The sequence below is a fragment of the Orbicella franksi genome, chromosome 7 (assembly GCF_964199315.1).
Source record: "Orbicella franksi chromosome 7, jaOrbFran1.1, whole genome shotgun sequence".
NCBI lineage: Eukaryota > Metazoa > Cnidaria > Anthozoa > Scleractinia > Merulinidae > Orbicella > Orbicella franksi.
Genome location: NC_138151.1, coordinates 30054245 through 30074021, shown reverse-complemented (window position 1 = coordinate 30074021; position 19777 = coordinate 30054245). Strand labels below are relative to the sequence as shown.

The window sequence follows — 19777 nt, the reverse complement described above, 5'->3', positions numbered from 1 at the left end:
GGTACGCTATCGGTACGCTATCGGTACGCTGTCGGTTGTACTTCGTGCTTCCGAAATGTTAATTACTAATTACAAAATAGTGCGTTACTGGCTTTAAGCCAGTAACCACGAAAACTAAACCTTCTAGACAAAAGGAGTGAGGAAACTGAGAACCTCGGTTGACAAGTTAACCCTGGTCACGAGGCTAACACGAGACAACTGACTAAAAATAACAGTTAAGCTGTTAAGTAGTGAACAAATTTTCTTCTCAATACTTGTCTAGTCTGGGTTTCAGAGGGTTCCTATACTAGGAAAAAACAGCGTGGATACATAGAATCGTGAGTATTTTTTTCTTTTAGCCTTTTTGCTTTATGAAGTGCGCAAATTCGTTTTAGGAAAACCAGAGTACAGTTTCAGTTTTCCAAGGCTTGTGCTGGTTGCCTTAATCTTAATGTTCCCAGTGTGAATGTGGCATTTCTAGATCTTTCTAGGGTGTTAAGGTGATCAAGTGTTCATGAAGTGAAAAGGTTCTTTTATTGCACCGAAGATGAATTATATATCCGTCCAAAACCACCATTCAAAGGTGATTCCTCTTTGTAATTTTCCACATTTTTCACGACTGTCGGAATTTCGGGGTCTTGTAGCGTACATCCCGGACCATCACGGACATTTGGTAGCGTGCTTCTCACGGTCAATTTTGTACGTGTAGGACAAGCAGTGTTACGGCACCAACGTATTGCGACGAAGAAACTTGGCTTGATATCAAAGCGAAATTATCAACAATAAAAATAACATCCCACCAAAGCGGAAAAAATCAAATCGGTTCCGGGAAGATTCTGGACTCACTGCGGAATAGAACCTTTGCTTACAAGCACGCATGAACCTAACCTCTTTTGGAGCTTTAGATTCATGTGCACTGTAAAGAGTTATGCTTAGACGCGGAGATTGTGAACGAACTAACCTCTTGTGATATAAAACAAGTTATTTAAATTTCTGTACCGATCGACCTTTCTGAATTTTGCCGGAAGGAAGGATGAAAAGTCACCTGATTCGTCACGTCATTAAGTAGATATAACATGTCGTGACACTCGGTTGAAAGCGTGACTTCTCTCTTCTCCAATTTTTATTTCTTTCCAATCTTTCTTGTGTTTTGACTTTGACTTCGTATTTCGCGACTGGAAACAGTGGCGAAGTTTTGGTTTTACTTTGCTAAATTTGACTTTCACGACATTTCACCTGTATTGTTTCCAATGTAATGCAATGTGACTAGAAAGGGTATTAGAAAATTATTAGCATCAAACATACGGCTATTGCTGTTTTTGTTGCTTTTTGCTTTTTAATACTGAGAAATATCAGAGGAAAAAAGATCTTGAAGACATAGCGGGTTCGACATATATATGTTTATAGCATGCCTTAGAAAATACAGCCAATAAGAATACAGAACGCCGCTGTACGTATATATAAATATTAGTATCACCCAACTAGTAGATTAATGCAAATCCTGCATTTTGATTGGCTACGCTACTAGAGGACTATTAGTAAGAGTCCTCGAGTAGCGAAATTGGCGCAATCGAGCGTGACGCTTTCATTCGTTTTATTCCCAAATAAATATTTCTTGCATCTGCTAACTTTATTATTGCCTTTTCTGTCCGACTAGTTGGGTGATACTAAAATAATTAGACCCTTCGCCCTTAAGGGCCACGGGTCTATAGCCCATTCGACTTCGCCTCATGGGCTATTGATCCGTAGCCCTTGCGGGCTACGGATCTAATTGTTAAATAGCCTCCATTTGGCGCGAAAATATGCTCGGATATTTGTCTGCGGACATTATCTGTTCCGAGAGGTAAACAGTTTTTCGAGAGCGTGGCTCGTGGAAAACTGTGAGCTTTGAGCAACAGATAATGTCCAAGGACAAATATCCGAGCATATTTTCGCGCCAAATAGAGGCTATTGTGTTTATTATTCTCATGCTTCAAACATTTTTCGCAACACGTGCGATTTTGAAAATCGTAGAATATCACTCGGATATTCCCCAGTTTTCGCCGGGAATTTCAGTCACGTGACGCGTTTAGACCAATCACACGCGGGCGAAAATATTTGATAGATTATAATCGACGGTATTACACCTAACCTTCCCATCATGCGCAGCGCGTACGTCGCATCGATCGTGTTGGTCACTGTATTTTCTATGGCATGGTATAAAATAGTTATGCGATGCTCTCTTGTGGTATGCCATGCAATATCACATTTGTCACCTGTATCTTGGTATACACACTCACCTAAAGGCCTGTGTGTATACGGAGAGAACACAAGTTTACTCGTCGGATGTTCCTTGGTATGCCACTCGAAAGCGTTGCATAATTAAGTAGTACTCATTAACTACTTATTAAGCAAAAGTGAGGTCTTAAAGGATGGCCCTATTCTCCCAAAGGCGGGCCAGAACTAATGATCATGATGAGGTCTTTGAGGGAAAATCGCAAACCGAGACCAAGTCTTATTGACCGAGTGATAGCGAGGCTAACGTACGTCAAGGTTGGGGTTTGAGATTTTTCCCGTAAAGGCCGAACGTTCGAAGTTAATAAGTAGCTTATTTTAGGGCTTTTTGCTCTGTCTTTACAGGCCCGTATTCGGCCCGTGGGTATTACGGGAGAATGATGTCCTGCAGTTAGCCAATCAGAGCGGGTGTTAGATCGGCTACAAACACAAGTCATGTAATAAATATTTGTATTTATATATATTTTTTGCATTACAGACAACTGTAATTTGCGTCCTTAAAAATGAAGAAAATTATTGTTTTGACTGTAATACTCATTCTGTTACCGCTGTGCGTCAGTGGCACCATCTACTATGCCGATGAAAATAACGGCGACGACTTAAATGACGGGGAAGGCATTTCCTCTGCATTCGCAAGCATCAAGCCTTGCATTGACGCTCTGACGAATCCTGGTGACGAATGCCACATTCGGAGTGGCCGCTACCATCAATCAGAATTCCAGATTTCTGGTAAACATGGCAGTGCAGATCAACCCATGCTCATTCGTGGCTATCAGAACGAGATTCCAGTTATCGATGGAACAATCCCGCTGACGCCTGAAGCTGGTTGGGAACTTGGAGAAGATGGGATTTACAGCGCCCAAATAGAGCGGGATATCTGGCAGCTGTTCGTGGATGGTAAAATGATGACCAACGCTCGATGGCCAGACTCTCTGTGGTCGGACAAAACTATTTTCTTGAACAAATTCTGGGGAAAGTCTGCCAAGAGATCAAGGCGTGGAAAAATGATCGATAATGGCGAGCAGAACTTAGCTGGAAGTGGCTTAAACGCGACAGGAGCCATGGCTATTCTAAACATCGGTAGCTTCAATACTTTCACTGCTATCGTAAAAAGCCACACAACCGGGCAGAACTTTTTCACTTACCACGACACGTTTGGTAAGATCGACTTCAAGCCGTTCCAGAATCAGTATTTCCTGGAAGATAAACTAGAATTTCTTAATAAAGCTGGTGAATGGTTCTACAACAAGAACACAAAAACTGTTTACGTGAAAACGCTGGATGGAAAAAGTCCTGAAGGAAGGATACGTGGAAAGGTAAACAAAGGCAATCACTCCTTTTCTTGAGCATTTTCTCATTGTTTTCTTGTAGAGGTGCGGTGGCCTCATGGTTAGTGCGCCCGACTCCGGATCGAGCGTCCCGGGTTCGGCTCCTAGTCGGGGACATTGTGTTGCGTTTTTGGGCAAGACACTTTACTCTCACTGTGCCTCTCTCCACCCAAGTGTGTAAACGGGTACCAACGAATTTAATGCTGGGGGGTAACTCTGCGATGGACTAGCATCCCATCCAGGGGAGAGTAGAAATACTCCTAGTCATGTTACAGAAAAAGAATATGCTCCGACCTGATAGGCTACTTGGCTCTTATGCAGAATTTACTTACCTACCTTAGCATTTTCCAGCCTTTTCAAGGCTTAATCCCCCTTTATTCAAACTGTATTTAGCATGAAAACTAATCTGGAAAAACCTTGTGAAACCATATATATATCCTCCAATGGCTCCAATTACCCCTTCTTTAAAGCGTCAATCCCACTGGCAACATAAAGGAAATTACTTGATTTTGGAGACACGATAATTTCAACAACTGTTTGATTGGTGAGTTTATATTGAAATTTTTTTTTCTGTACTTTGAAGATGCAGCCGAAAACAAGTATTTCTTTTCTTTTTCCTCTTAATGCACTAGGGTAGCTGGTATTAGGCATCCGTCGAATATTACTGCACTCACCTGCACCGCAAATGGTAGGGTACATGAGCAGGTTGTAACGGCTTTCATGCATTCAGGCCCGACATTTGGCCCTGTCATTTGGTCCAAACTCGACAAATCTATTCGATCTTCTGAATCATTGCACACTTTTAAAAAGCGCATTAAATTGGTTGATTTCATTAGCCTGCTGGACAGTACTTGCAGAGACTGTTTTTTATGTAACAACTAACAATTGATCTTACTGCATGACTCACTGTTTTATATATATATTTTAAAACACTTACATACGTTCATGTAATTCATATTTTATTACTCATTAGATAAGTAATCGTAGTTAGGTGTCCCCAATTAGTATACATTGTATGCTAGTGACTTCGACACGTTAATAAAGTTCTTATCTTATCTTTATCTTTGCCAAGAAAAAGACAACTGACCTCCAACAAATTATAAACAATATTTTTCTCATTACCATCCAGTGATTGCTTCTTAATATAATCCTTTCAACGTTACAGGTACAGACGTATGCTTTCACCATTTCCAATTGTCAGCATCTGCATTTCAAGCAGTTGACTTTCTTTGGCACCACCTTAAAAGCGCAACCAAAACGTAGACGAGATGTGATACATGGCCTCTCCTTCCACTCGATCAGTTTTAACTTTCCCTCTTATTCCAAGCGCATGCTTGGTGATACCGCTCCTCCGTTATGGACAGTCATCCGGCCAAACCGCCGTAATAGCTTCCAGTTAATAAACAGCACCTTCTTCGGAACCGACGGGGTCGCGCTGGAGTACCAAGGAAACGGAGTGCTGATACAGAACAATCTGTTTGAGTACAATGATTGGTCTGTGGCCCTCATGCAAAGGCCGAATGGTGGGTTAGGAACTGTGATATCGAACGGCATAAACGACCGGTTTATTCGAAACACGTTGCGTTTCAACGGCGCCATCAATGCATTCCGTCCCAATGGACCTAATCCCGTTGTCAAACTGAACCACATCCACCATCAGTGTTGGGGAGTTTTACAGCATGACGGAGCCGGTGTTCAGTTCCAGAGAAACGCACAGACGAATGGTCTTTCGCAAAACAACTGGGTCCACTCAAGCCCTAAGCTTGGTCTCCGCTTTGACGCAGGGAAGCCCCCACACTTCGGACATAACGGCACATTGAAGGCAAACGTGGTATGGAAATGTGGCGGGATTATGGTTAAAGGCAATTTCCAGACAGTGGTCAACAATCTCGCCTTCGACAAAAGAAACGATTACAGTGGAGATAAAACGGTTGGTGGCTGCACTTTGTGTGTTCTTGGGCGCTTTCCTCAAAAGGCGGTTGCGATGAACCGTGAGTCTGTGGTTCTGAGGAACGCCGCGGACGTTGCAAGCAGTGGCAAGATTAAACGGGTTAGATATCCTTTCCCGGGGCGGCGGGTCAAGTTTAACGTGATCGGTGATGCGCGGAAAGAAGTCATGGATGCGGACAATTTGGACTTCCGGCCCCGGGAAGGCTCCAAGTACAACAAGCATAAGGTTGGACCTTACCTTTACAATCCTTACAGCAGATATTATTGGATTCCTGGAAGGCAGCTTTATAAGTCCAGCACTCCTGTTCCCCCGGATGGTAGTACCACCGTTAAGGTAAAATCGACTGAAATGATTTGTATTCTAGGGGGAGGTGATACAGGGCCGATATTTACTGAAAAAGAGATTTAATGACTGATAGGGGTGGCTCATTAAGTTGCGGAACTTTTGAGTCATGCTATTGTTTAGCTCGCTAAGGAGAGGGCCTGAACGAACTTTGAAAACAAACGGAATTGTAATATGGAACATCCAACGGGACTCGGACCTTGCATAGCAACATTTGATAGTATTATGAGCGCACTGTGGGGAAACCACACACCAAATATATGGGTTACCGTAACGTTCATTGATGTTAATTGCGGTGCATACTTCTATACAACATTTGCGTATTTTGCGAGCAGAACTGTAATCAAATTTTCACGTAATATTCATTCTATCTTAGTCCTCAAATTGAGTCCTCAAACGTTCAATAGATCTGAACCATCCCTGCAAAAAAATTGAAAATCTGCTTAAAGCTATGGCGGCAATTAAAATGTGTGGCATTTAATGACTGGTCCATGATTAAAAGGGGAGAACAGCGAACGTTCCTCCCCCACACATCACAACCTTTATACCGAGGATAATTTCTCAGCAACTTTCCCTTGTTATTTTCTCTCAAAGTCTGATAGAGACGCTGTCATGTGGTTAAACGCCTTCGGTGCCTCGACTCATCACGTATATTTTGGCATGAACCAGGCGACAGTTGCCGAAGCAACACCGATGTCACCCGAATACCGCGAGAAAATCAGCAGCGATGGTAACGTGTATTACCTTTCCGGAAGTCTCGAACCAGGTTCCATCTATTACTGGCGGGTGGATGCTGAAATTGACGATGAAACTACTTACATAGGAGACGTATGGTCATTTCAAACGGAGTGGTGAGGAACGTCGACAACAGGAGGAAACAGACAAAAGATGTTTTGAACGAAACGTTGATGTCCTTAATATTGAATGACTGTATTAATTTTATGATTGTACCGTGAATTTCTAACAGTGTAGAGAATAAGTTGTTTTCTATATTAAGAAGCAATTTTTAGATATAAAAGTACAAGGTAAATTTCACTTTCTTTGGGGAACTGGAAATGCTAAATTAAAACAAATCATTGATTGAAACGTTTACGTGTTTTTCATAGTTGGCTTACTCAAATTTTTACAATTTTTATTTGTCACTCGTTGGTTCCGACCGATAGACGTTTTCCAGAGCTGCGCGATTTAATTTTGCTCCAAGACAAGTCTAAGTGAAAACGTATCAGGACTGATTATTCCACGTGTTGCCATCTTGAATATTTGCTTTTAACTGTTAACCTTTTTGAAGTGAAATGCGTAGGTAAGAAAATTAAAAGACTGAGCAAACAATGTTGGATTACCAAAGGTCGTTCATATAAAAAACACACCTCTTATGTGCCTTCCGTTCAAATCCCTATTAAAAAAGAACAGCTTTTTACCTTCACGTTTGCCCAAATTTGTAAACATATTTCTCAAACTCATTAATTCATCAAGTTTAATAATTCATCAAGTTTAAACAAGGGAAATCATGACAGTGACACTGAGTGTTTGGATATCTGATCTTAATTAGCATAGAGTTTTACGATTTTATTTCTCCGTTTTCTCCTTTGTTTTAGTTTCGATTGAGAAGATATGTCAAACACTCAAGACAGTGTTTGACCGCATTTCCAAACACCTCGAACTTCGTCAAAAATACTTCGCTGCGCGGCGTAATTTCAACTCTTTTCTCGGTGTTTGGAAATGTGGTCAAACAAGGTCTTTCATGTTTGATATATTACATCTTTTTTACCTCCGATATATGTCGAGTACAGTAGCACCAAGGAAAACCGTGAGTTCGTTTTCCGACTCTTTTCCGTAAGCTCCCTCAGCACACTTGAAGCAGAAGAGAAAATCATTGGAAACGGGAACTAACTGATTCCCTGAGATTCAACCTCAAAGTGCAATGATAACCACAGTAAAACAACAAAACTGCAGTGGACAAAACAGAGCACAATTTAAATTAATTAAAATCAAAAACGCAGATTCATGCGTGCGTTATTTGAAAATGTGAACGTTTTACATCCAGATGTGCTCTCCGAATGAAGCCTACTGATGGAAAGATTATAAAGCAATTTTTTTTATTTGTAAAGAATAATCAATTACTTGTGTACTCTACTCATTTTCAAAGATCTCGCTATAAAGTAGAATAACTCGACGTTTCTTGACTTGGACAAAGGTATATCCAACAATTAGTACCTGGGTAATAATTATATACATCCTCACAACAAAATTGTGGAGAAATTGTGGAGGATATATCACTCATTCGCAACTTAAGTTACATGGCAAAAGTGAAAGTCGAAAAAAGTCAACAAACAAGGGATTGTTTGTTTAAAGACAGGCAATTATTGTGTAGTGTTGGTCAGTTGGAGATGAAATATGAACGGTACCCGAAATTTTTAACTGACCCTGGTCTAGCATTGAGTATTGAGTTTTTTGTTTAACTCTTCCATTAACTTCAGGAAATTCGAAGCCCTTTTCAAATGCCCTCTCGCTTAACGAAGATGTACCCGTCTTGTCTCAATGGTTGTTTACTTACAGTGAAACTAAATGAAGTTTTAACTAATGAAAACACTTTTGTAAAAACTAGCAAGCAGCTTTTAGGACCGTTTTTATTTCATGTCAGACAATGCAGTTTACTACTTCAGTTTGAATTTATGATGTTTTTAGAGCAGTTCTATATAATTTTACAGTTACCTTGAAACCGTTTTGAAGAAAACCAAATTCTAAACATCTGAGCATACAAAATTCGAAAACCAGACTCCTTTCGTAACAAGAAGACACTTCTGTACAAAGAATGAAACTGCTTTCCTTTGTTTAGAATTTTGCAGATGTACACATAAACAATCCAGTTTGACTTTTACTTTGTTATTTTAATTCATTTTAATACCACAGAGTTGAAAGAAAAGCCATTTTTTATTGTTTTTATTTTCACAAAATACTAAAGTTTCAAACGAGTTGAAAATGAGTTTATTAAAAGAAGACCAAACAAATTAGTACAGCTGCAAAACGAAAACAAACGTGATTCTGATTGGCTAACGGAAAACGAAAAAATAGTAGCTTGCGACATTTTGTCTTCATTTTGTGTGGGGGCCACATTCGCACTTTGGTGAATCAGTAGTTATCACATCAAAAGAGGAAAAAGCGGGTATGTACTATAAATTAAGATCCAGTTTGGTCCATTTTCTTTCGCAAAATGTTTATTTAAACTGCTTTTCAGCCAGTGAGCGGGGTTTAGTTCGAGAATTTCCCGTTTTCGATCTGAAAGACAGTCATGCGTTGCTGTTGAAAATAATGGGAAACGATCAGTAATTCGCGATTGTCGTAAACGTTGCTTCGAGAAAATGAAAACACTGCTCTTACCCTGCTAACAAAACTAATTTGGAAAACTTGACACTATAAATTTGTTGCTTACAGATATTCATGAAATTTGAAGAGATATTTGACGGTTTATTTAGGTAATTTCTTTAATTATCCTTGAGATTCACTCCATCCAAATTAAAATCCTCCTTGTCTGTATTTGAAAACAAAAGGTGAATTATGCGAGGTTCTAAATCAGGCTGTGGATATGTCTTTAAGTTTGCAGATTTTCCCCTGTCTGTAGGTGTCCATAAACATGAGGAACGTTACCATACTGATGGTCGTTCTTATGGTCTTACCATTCTACGTAAGATGCACCGTTTACTATGTCGATGGGGAAAAAGGCGATGACTCAAACAATGGAGGAAGCGTGTCTTCTGCATTTGCAACCATCAAGACTTGCATCGACGCCCTGAAGAACCCTGGTGACGAGTGCCACATTCGAAAAGGACGCTATCATCAATCAGAATTCCAGATCTCTGGTAAGCGAGGCAGCCCGTCGCAACCTATCATCATACGAAGCTATCAGGACGAGATGCCCGTTATCGATGGAACAATTTCCCTAAAACCCATAGGAAACTCTGCCTGGAAACGCACAAAGGATGGCATATACACAGCCAAAATAGAGCAGGACATCTGGCAACTTTTCATCGATGGTGAAATGATGACCAATGCCCGATGGCCAAACGCTCTGTGGTCGGACAGGACTGCCTTCTTGAACAAGCATTGGGCAAAGTCTGCCAAAAGTTCTACGCGCGGAAAAATGGTCGACAGTGGCGCAAAGAACTTGGCTGGGAGCGGTTTAAACGCAACAGGGGCCATGGCTGTTCTAAATATCGGTAGCTTCAATACTTTTACCGCCATTGTTAAAAACCACGCTCCCGGCCGGAACTTCTTCACCTACCCTGACACGTTCGGTGACATCAAATTCAAGGCGAGCCACAATCAGTACTTTCTGGAGGATAAACTGGAGTTCTTGGACCAAGCTGGCGAATGGTTCTACGACAAGAACACAAAAACTGTTTATGTGAAGACGCTGGATGGAAAAAGTCCTGAAGGAAGGATACATGGGAAGGTAGAGGAATAGACACTTTGGCGCTGTTTAAAGTTCTTGCTATTTTGACTTAGAGTCCTCGCTAAGAATTCCGGACGTTTTATTTTGGACGTGTTATAAATTTCGGACACTTTTTCAATCTCAATTCGGAGAAATTTCGGACAAAAAAATTTCGCATACTGTTTACACATACCAAATTTAAATTTACGCCTGCAAACCACGTTTTAGACTGAGAAGCATTTGTGAAAATGGTAGTTTTTCTGCACCCTCAAGGTTTTAAAGATATGCCGACGGGAAAAAAAAAACACAAATTCTACCAAACTGTTATTTATCTCAATCAGTGTCTCATCTATAGTTCGCTCCATAAAGGAAATTGAGAGTTTTGGAACTTCTTAAAAGTCTTATACCGTGCTACAAATATTTTGGACGCTTAGAAATTTTGGACGCTTTAAAATTTAGGACGGTTTTGTTTTCGGACAGTTTTTTAGTCCAAAAAAAAAAAAAAAAAAAAATCGTCCGAATTTTTTTGCATGTAATGTAAGTTAACTGTAACCTTAAAGTTAACCATAAGTAATGAAGTTTATCAATTTCCTCAAGTGAAAGACTTAAGAGTCAGATGTCAGCTTTGTAGATTTCCATGTCGTGCAAATTAGAAAAAAAGTGTCAAATGTCAGCGGATGCATTTCAATACTTCCATCTGAACGACCGTCAAATCAGTTTATGTCATTTGTTGCTGGGTTGAATTTTTGAATTGCCTGTTTTCGATGAGTAAACTCCTGGTAGGGAAGGGATTAGAGATAAACATAAGTAATGAAGTTCATCAATTTCATCCAGTGAGTGAAAGACTTAGGAAACACATGCCACCTTTGTAAATTTACATGTCGTGTAAATTAAAAAAAATAGTGGTGTCAATGCTTCCTGACGCATTTCAGTACTTCCATCTAAACGACCTTTTAGTTTTATCTCATTTATTGCGGGGAATTGTATTTCATTTGTTGCATGCGGTGCTGAATCTTTTCTTTTCATTCTTTTAGGTTCAGACATATGCGTTTACCATTTCCAACTGTCGACATCTGCATTTCAAACAGCTGACATTCTTTGGCACCACTCTTAAAGCACGACCAACACACAGGCATGACGTTATAGAAGGCCTCTTTTTTCATTCAATCAACTTTAAATTTCCCTCTTATTCCAAACGCATGCTCGGTGATACCGCTCCCCCACGCTGGACATTGATCGACCCAAGTCGCGGGCACAGTTTCCAGTTAGTAAACAGCACATTTTATGGATCCGACGGCCTCGCCCTTCAATACAGCGGAGATGGAGCTCTTGTACAGAACAATCTGTTTGAGTACAATGATTGGTCCGTGACAAACACGAGATCAAAGAGTGGCGGATTAGGAACGGTGATATCTAACGGCATTAACGATCAGTTTATTCGAAACACTTTGCGCTTTAACGGCGCTAGTGCCGGCTTTCGTCCTTCAGGACGCAATCCTGTTGTGAAGTTAAACCACATTCACCATCAGTGCTGGGGAGTTTTACAACATGATGGAGCAGGAGTCCAGTTTCAAATCGGTGCCCAGACCAACGCTCTTTGCCAAAACAACTGGGTTCACTCGAGTCCCAAGTATGGCCTCCGTTTTGACGGGCAACCCCCACGAGTGGGGCGCAGCGGTACCATGAAGGAGAACGTGGTGTGGAAATGTGGCGGGATCATGGTTAAGGGTGAATCGCACGCAGTGCTCAACAATCTCGCCTTCGAGAAAAGAAATGACAAAAATGGCGATAAACAAGGTGATGGCTGCTCTTTGTGCGTCCTGAAGTTCGTTCGTTCCAACCCGGTTGAAATCAACAAACAGACAGTGGTACTGCGTAACGCGGCTGACGTAGCGAACGGCGGCAAGAGGAAAAAACCACGAGGCACCTACCCCCTGGCGGGAAAACTCGTGCAATTTAACATGGTGGGTCATGTGCGACCGGAAGTTGTAGACGCGGACAATTTGGACTTCCGACCAAGTAAAGACTCCAAATATAACAAGGATAAGGTTGGACCATACAGTTACGATCCCAAAAGCAAATACTATTGGATTCCTGGCAGGCAACTTTACAAGGCCAGCACTCCTGTCCCCCCTGATGGTAGTACCACAGTCAAGGTATGGCTTGGTCGATTGTTTTCGGGAATAATGGTGGTGTAATGTCAGTATTATTTTTTATAATCCATCAAATATTTTCGTTCGGGCGGGATTGGTCTAAACACGACACTTGTCTGAATATTCCCCAACTAAAGCTGGGAACGTACGAAGCTCACAGTTTTCCTCGAGCTACGCTCTCTGAAAACTGTTCGCTTCTCGGAACAGATAATGTCCGCGGACAAATATCCGAGCATATTTTCGAGCCAGATGGAGGCTACTGTTTATATATTTTTCACACATCTAATAATGCTCCTTTTAAAGAGCCTGCGGAGAATTTTGGATCAAGATAGTTAATAGTAGTTTTTCCACTTTACCTGAGGAGCAATCGTTTTCTTGCGTCGGTCATAACCTCGTTTTTGGAAGAGACCTGTATACCTGAGTAAGACGTAAAATTAAATTTACCAGTTTTTCAATACGATTCTAACTACTGGCCTGTTTAGAACCCTAGGTGACAGTCAGCCACACGCTAACCCACCTTAAGGACCAAAATACCTCTACAAGAGACTAGTCTTTTGTTGGAAGAGGCCCATGTATGGGAAGAGGGGTGGGGGAGGGGGTGTTCTCTTGACATGTGTTAGTGATAGCAGACACTAGAACCCTATTCAAAGTGTTGAGTTGTCCTTTTGCCTCTTCAGGATATAGAGGATAGCAGCACCAACGATTTAAAGCCTGTAACTAAGAATACGAATACACTTTCTTAAACGCAGTAAGCACGAAATCACAAAATTACTTATCGAGTCACTTTGTTATTCGCTTTCTTAAAAGTCTGATAGAGATGCTGTCATTTGGTTGAACGCCTTCGGTGCCTCGACTCATCACGTGTACTTTGGAACAGACGAGGCGAAGGTTGCCGATGCAACAACGACGTCTGACGAGTACCAGGCGAAGATCACCGATGAAGGGAATGTGCATTATCTTCCGGAGGGTCTCAGAGGAGGTTCCACTTACTACTGGCGAGTGGATGCTGAAATAGACGAGAAAACGACTTACAAAGGAGACGTGTGGTCATTTCAATCAGAATAAGAAACGAAGGCGATGCTCAAAACGCGGAAAAGATCAGTAGAGGAAGAAACACCTTCGACACTTATTCATTAATTGATTTCATGATTAACTGTTTTCATAGCAAGGAATCTCCCTGGTAACCTAATAAATAATAAAATAAATGGGGACAAAAACTGTCAGCTTGGTTTGAGTTGTAAGTTGAGGATAGGTAGGGTGATTTAACAATTAAATTAAATCGTAAACTACTGTGCAGACTGAGTTATCCATGGGATTGTGATATAAGGATGTTGATAGGGATGTAAGGTGAACAACAACAACAACAAAAAAATAGAGATTATCAGTGGCACATCCACAGAGTGGGGTTTCGTCCACTTTTTCGGATTGAATTTGAATTTGGACAAAATGTTGGGCTTTCTGAGGGGAGAAAAATCGGAGAACCCTTTCTAGGGTTTGTTAAGATACGAAGACGGACAAACCTCGGAATACAACATGTAATATCGGCCCGCACAGTTAGGCGCATGGGCGAGCTAAAACGCCAGCTTTTTCGATGCCCTGGTTTATGAAACAATGGTAAGCGATGCGAAGAACCTTGCGAGAAAATTTTCCCTCGTAAAGATCGCGGTCAGGCGCGTAAAAGCGGTAATAGGGGTGACCTTTCTAAGCAAATTCCGTTTGTGTCCGGCTCCCGTGCACTCTACAGTCCCACTGTCTATGAACTGCAAGTATAATTTATTACGACTAAATTATTCTGATTTTAAAGTTCACGTTAAAATCGCATCCTTTTTCTTTAGCATTTTTACCGCTAGCTTCGTAATAATAAAGGCTCTTTTCACGACTGGGTCGCATGATACCAAACGAGCCATGCTGGGACGCAAGTTGCACAGTGGGAATAGCAAAGCAAAGGAAAGTCAAGCACTGTTGTTGCTTTTATTATTATTGTTTAGCATATTTAACACGGCTTTGTATCAGCAATTTAAATTTAGTTCTTTCTTTTGCCTCTTGTGTCGTTATCCAGTCGTTATGCTCATTTGAACTTTCTTATGAAATTTTTGCGCAGTACAATTTGTATTATCATTAGTATTAAATTCAACATTTTCTGCTTAAATCCGTTGTAATGTCCCGTAAAATTCGGATATCAGGTCGATCAGTCATTTTGCTTTCGCAAATTATAGTCTGTGATCACTGAACTACAAGAACTGTAACTACTGAACTATAGCAAGAGGGCGAAACAAGTACAGTTCAACCCCGTTATTTCGAACTCTCATGGGGAACGAAAAATCATTCAAAATAGCCAGTGGTAAATTAATGAAAGGCAAATCCAAGGGAAATGGTTTTGAGTTCAAATTAACATAGATTTCTAAAATAACCAAGTTCAAATCAGTAGGGTCCAACTGTACTTAATTTTTAACAAGCTACCAGCACCACGAATCGACCCACCGTTAAAGTCGGAGCCGGTCAGCTCGGCTCATAACAGTGCAGCCAAGACAAAAACGTGAGGTGATAACTGGCTTGTCTTTTGATACCATCAATTTTAACTTCCCATCTTATTCCAAGCGCATGCTCGGTGATCCCTCACCACCGGCCTGGACAGTCATCGAACCAGGTAAGCGGAACAGTTTCCAATTAATAAACAGCACCTTCTATGGCTCAGATGGCCTCGCTCTTCAATATAGAGGCGACGGAGTGCTCCTGAAGAACAATCTGTTAATGTACAATGATTGGTCCGTTGCTAATATGAAGGAGAAGACTGGTGGATTAGGGACTGTCATATCGAGCGGTAGAAACGACAAGTTTTTTCGGAACACTATGCGCTTTAATGGGGCAAGCAATGGATATCGTCCTTCAAAGGAAAATCCCCTTGTCAAGCGGCAACCACATTCATCGCCAATGCGCGGGAATTTTACAGCACGACGGAGGCAGTGTCCAGTTCCAAATTGGTGCTCAGGCGAACGCAAAAGTATTGTTAAACTGGGTTTCTTCCAGCCCCAAGTACGGTATCCGCTTTGATGGGCAGCCCCCAAAAATCGGCGTAAAGGGCACTATAATGAGAAACGTGGTGTGGAAAACTAACGGGATCATGGTAAAAGGAAATTTCCACAAAGTTGAAAACAATCTCGCCTTTGATAAAAGAAATGACAAAAGTGGCGATAATCAGGGCAGAGGCTGCACTTTGTGCGTTTTGAGGAAAGTTCGTTCAAACCGGACACCAATTAACGGCAAAATAAAGATACTGCGCAACGCAGCTGACGCGGCGAGTGATCCTTCAGCAGGAAAATGGAAAGACAACATGGAAGGTGATGTGCGGACGATGGTAATGGATGCCGACAACTTGGACTTCCGGCCGCGTAAAAATTCCGCATGCAACAAGGCTGAGGCTGGACCATACCTGATCAGTTACAATCCTAGGAGCAGCGAGTATTGGATTCCCGGAAGAAAGCTTTACAAGGCGAGCACGTCCGTCCCCCCTAATGGTAGTACCACGGTGAAGGTAAATGAAATTGAAAATGAATCTACATCCTTTGACTTTTGTACTGTGTTTGTTGAGTGCCTTTACATTAATATCAAAATTAGATTATCCACATTTTTATGATATAACATCACCAACATCAACAACTGTGACAACAACAACAGCAACAACAACAACAACAGATTATATGTATCTCATGTCAAGAATTTTTATCTGATGTATTTCACAGAAAATAGGTAACAGGGCACCCTACATGAGTCAAATAAAATAATTATTAAATACTTTTGATCAAAATGCATAATTAGGTACACTGTAAAAAAGACAGAAGTTATAAATCACAAATGAGTTATTGCACACTATTAAACATATATCTAAAATCTAAGTATTCTAACCACAATTTACTTTGTCCTGTATTTAAAAGTAAAACCGAGGGAGGAAGAAGTTTTGCGTTCCAAACTTGTCAGACATGGAATACCTTTCCACTTACACTAAGAAAGAAACCATCTGTATATAGCTTTTGGGCCGGCCTATGGAAATCTATTTTTAGTGCGTTCAAGTTACTTCGTGTTATAACAAATTTGTCACCATTTAACCAGCAATTAAAACGACAAAAACAAAAAACAAAAAACAAAAAAACAAAAACAACAACAACAGCAACAACAACAACAATAATAACAAAAAAACAAACAAACAAACAAAACTTAGTCAAGAGTCTCGATTCCTAAAGATGCGTTTTATTATTTATATTTTCTATTTCTTATTCTATTTTGTCTATTTTTATCTCTATTTTTCCTGTTTTGTTATCTATATTTAATTATTAATATTTTCCATTTTTATTTTATTCTATTTCTATTTTTCTATTTTTTTTACTATCTAGATTTTATCATCTATATTTTCTGCAATTAGTAGACGAGAGAGAGAGAGAGTACAAATAAAGAATTTTTCAAAGTAGTCTTTTGTAATCAGTCTCAACCTCCACAATATATCTTTATACGAATCTGAAAACGTGAATAAAATTGTTCAATTTAATGTTAGCTATGCCACAAGTAAGGGGTTTCTCTGTTGTCAAAACATTCCACAGGTAAACTACTATTTTCTTTTCTGCTCTGTAACCATTTTCCTTTTTGCATTGATTCCGAATTTTCCTTTTTTTAATCGTTGTCTATATATCAACCATAAAAACTACTAGTTATTGAGATTTCTTTTGATTTAATTTGCACTGTCGCCTCTGAACGAGATACTCTGAAGCGCACTCTAACAATTCCACGAATGAGAGCGTAAGATGTAATAATGAGCTGTTTTTAGAAACGCTGTGTAAAAGTGTAAATGCGTCAGCGACAATATGTCAAACACGAGAGACAGTATTTCATCGAGATATCCCAACACCGAGAGGAGAGTTGAAAACACGATGCACAGCGGAGTATTTTTGACGAAATTCAAGGTGTTTGGATAGCCGATGAAACACTGTCTCGAGACAAGTAAGTAAAATCGTCACAATCTGTGCTAATTAAGACCGGGTTATCCAAACCTCCCTCACGGTTGTCATCTTCTTTGTTTTAACTTGATGAATTATTAATGAGTTTGAGAAAGAAACAAGAAAAACACGTGTATTCATGCTTTCTCCTTTCTTCTTGCTGAACCACCGTGAACCTCAATCAAGCAACGCCAACTATTACTATCTATGATACCAATTGGCATTATCGTGTACGATTTTACGCTTTTGTGGGACAGTCTTTCGGTCGAAAGAGCTGTGTATAAATTGTACTTGAGTGTACTTAAACATATAGAATATATAGATTGCAATTGCTTTATATTTAACAGTCGTCAGTTGATATTGGTGATGTACGTTCCAGTGCCAACATCATTTTCGACAGCATCTGGTCATGAGGAATTTAATTTCTTTTTTATTTACAAAGAATGGTGTTCATTCGAAAAGTTGAGAAACAAGCAGAATATCAGAGCTCAGATCCAAACGTAATTTCTAAACAAGCTTTGCCGAGAGGTATCATAACTTTAGAAGTAACAATATAAAACAATAACTTTCTGCAGTACATTGAAACCAGCGTAGCAATCTTTTTTTTTTTTTTATTTAGTATGAGGTAGGTTGAACGCGATCCATTCTTTGTCGATTACACCGGAATATTTTCCAGAATTCGCGCCTGAGTTGCTTGTTAAAAATTCCGTATATCACGGGATTAACAGAGCTGCTGTAACAAGCGAGGTAGGTGGACGTCATGTACACCTCACGAGACATCCAGTAGTGTCCTTTCCACAAGCTCACGCCATCTATAACAATGAGAGGCGACCAACAGAAAGCGAAAGCAATGACTATTGCAAACAACAGCTTCGTTACCTTCATGTCCTCCACTTGTATGTTTGCTGTTTTCCTGTTATCTTCCCTGGAAGTCGCTAACCGCGCATTGTGTTGACGAACTGAGCGAAAAATTCCAAAGTGACAAAATACTATTGGACCAAAGCAGGTGATGATTAAAATCACTTGTGCTGAAAGACACATTGGAACCCCCACTTTATCACAATCAAAAATGCAAATAAACCTTCCAGGATGAAACGAAAAAGCATTCTTTGATATCACAATAACAGGGAACAAAGAAGAGATTACAAACGCTGCTGCTACCGATACGCAGATATTTCTTTTCGAGTAAATGTTACGATGCAGCGATGGCCGAGTCACTTTCAAGTAACGTGCAATGGCAGTCAACGTCATCGTAAGAAGTGAAAAAGCACCAAACATAGTGAGCGTAAAGCCTTGAAAATCACAGACCGCCTTGTCAAATGGCCAACTTCCCGTCAGAAGCACAGCGATCATGAAAGGAAAGCCTAACACGGAGATAAGAACATCAGAACCAGCTAAACAGGCGATGAATAGATTTGAGGCCGAGCGCAGGCGAGGGTATCTGTATATCGTCCAGCACAACAACAAATTCCCACTGATCGCTGTGAAAATATTTACGAAAGCCACCGTCAATTCCATCGCCACAGATACTTCATCTCGGTTGGCCAGCTTTTCTTCCAAATCTATCTTTTGCTGTGACTCCATTGTGGAATGTCGATCGCGATTCACATTCGATTTATAATGAAAGGGCTCGCACTACTGATACATTTTATCATCTTATCGAAGTGTTTAAGATGACATTCACGGTAGAGATATCAACAGTTTAAACTGTCAGTACTGCCCGCCTCCCATTTCATGATTTTTCAATTCAATCGTCAGTTTTTCCGTAATTATCATCAATTTATAATAATTGTTACAATGCTTTCTACTGAGTGATAACCTCAGAAGACAAATCATTTTAGTATTTACATAAAAAGATACACCACTGAAAGAATTATCTCAATTATACAAATAAATGTTTAATTAGACCGGATGCACATTGAAATGGGGCTCCTGACTTTTTCTCTCTTCCAGACAGGATTAAACATAATGTCATGAAATGTCAACGGCAAACAATGTGTTATTTCCTGATATACGGGAAAACATCACGATATGTACAAGGCATTATGAGAGAGCTACAGAAACATGTCACACTTGCTGGCCGAACAGGGTCGTTCATTAATTTTCTTTTCAAAGAACATTTGTGGAGGCAAATTCACTGGGAAAGAGAGAACAACAGATAAAAAAATACTGTTCTGTGCTTGAACAAAAGTGACGTGTGTGAAGTGAAGGATCTAGTATAAATATTTACAGTAAATGACTGTAAATAATTATTGACTTTAGAGCTGGCGTTTTTCGGAAGTGATGGTCAAAGTACGTCAACAATACGTCAAAGGCACGCACGCTTAAAGAACTAG

General features: G+C 40.2%; 4 protein-coding genes across 4 annotated transcripts; 3 read left to right on the top strand and 1 right to left on the bottom strand.

The window, feature by feature from the left end:
* Window positions 1-124: 124 nt before the first annotated feature.
* LOC145492884 (uncharacterized) lies at window positions 125-7868 on the top strand. The gene is made up of 4 exons (XM_081472259.1): window positions 125-317; window positions 2732-3569; window positions 4747-5865; window positions 6469-7868. The coding sequence occupies exons 2-4, from the start codon at window positions 2757-2759 to the stop codon at window positions 6727-6729; spliced, it is 2193 nt and encodes a 730-aa protein (XP_081328385.1). The 5' UTR covers window positions 125-317; window positions 2732-2756; the 3' UTR covers window positions 6730-7868.
* Window positions 7869-9458: 1590 nt separating this feature from the next.
* On the top strand, window positions 9459-13679 carry LOC145492787 (uncharacterized). The gene is made up of 3 exons (XM_081472170.1): window positions 9459-10324; window positions 11338-12459; window positions 13264-13679. Exons 1-3 carry the CDS (start codon window positions 9506-9508, stop codon window positions 13519-13521), a joined length of 2199 nt encoding a protein of 732 aa, XP_081328296.1. The 5' UTR covers window positions 9459-9505; the 3' UTR covers window positions 13522-13679.
* A 1510-nt stretch (window positions 13680-15189) lies between these two features.
* LOC145491633 (uncharacterized) lies at window positions 15190-16090 on the top strand. Its single transcript, XM_081470845.1, has one exon. The coding sequence runs from the start codon at window positions 15317-15319 to the stop codon at window positions 16088-16090; it is 774 nt and encodes a 257-aa protein (XP_081326971.1). The 5' UTR covers window positions 15190-15316.
* Window positions 16091-17465: 1375 nt separating this feature from the next.
* LOC145492199 (melatonin receptor type 1A-like) lies at window positions 17466-19160 on the bottom strand. Its single transcript, XM_081471543.1, has one exon. The coding sequence runs from the start codon at window positions 19023-19025 to the stop codon at window positions 18057-18059; it is 969 nt and encodes a 322-aa protein (XP_081327669.1). The 5' UTR covers window positions 19026-19160; the 3' UTR covers window positions 17466-18056.
* Window positions 19161-19777: the final 617 nt, after the last annotated feature.

Coding starts and splice junctions, on each gene's coding strand:
- LOC145492884 (XM_081472259.1), top strand. CDS start 2,757: ATGAAGAAAATTATTGTTTTGACTGTAATACTCATTCTGTTACCGCTG. Junction 3,570..4,746: donor AAGGAAGGATACGTGGAAAG/GTAAACAAAGGC, acceptor TCAACGTTACAG/GTACAGACGTATGCTTTCAC. Junction 5,866..6,468: donor ATGGTAGTACCACCGTTAAG/GTAAAATCGACT, acceptor TTTCTCTCAAAG/TCTGATAGAGACGCTGTCAT.
- LOC145492787 (XM_081472170.1), top strand. CDS start 9,506: ATGAGGAACGTTACCATACTGATGGTCGTTCTTATGGTCTTACCATTC. Junction 10,325..11,337: donor AAGGAAGGATACATGGGAAG/GTAGAGGAATAG, acceptor TCATTCTTTTAG/GTTCAGACATATGCGTTTAC. Junction 12,460..13,263: donor ATGGTAGTACCACAGTCAAG/GTATGGCTTGGT, acceptor CTTTCTTAAAAG/TCTGATAGAGATGCTGTCAT.
- LOC145491633 (XM_081470845.1), top strand. CDS start 15,317: ATGGGGCAAGCAATGGATATCGTCCTTCAAAGGAAAATCCCCTTGTCA.
- LOC145492199 (XM_081471543.1), bottom strand. CDS start 19,025: ATGGAGTCACAGCAAAAGATAGATTTGGAAGAAAAGCTGGCCAACCGA.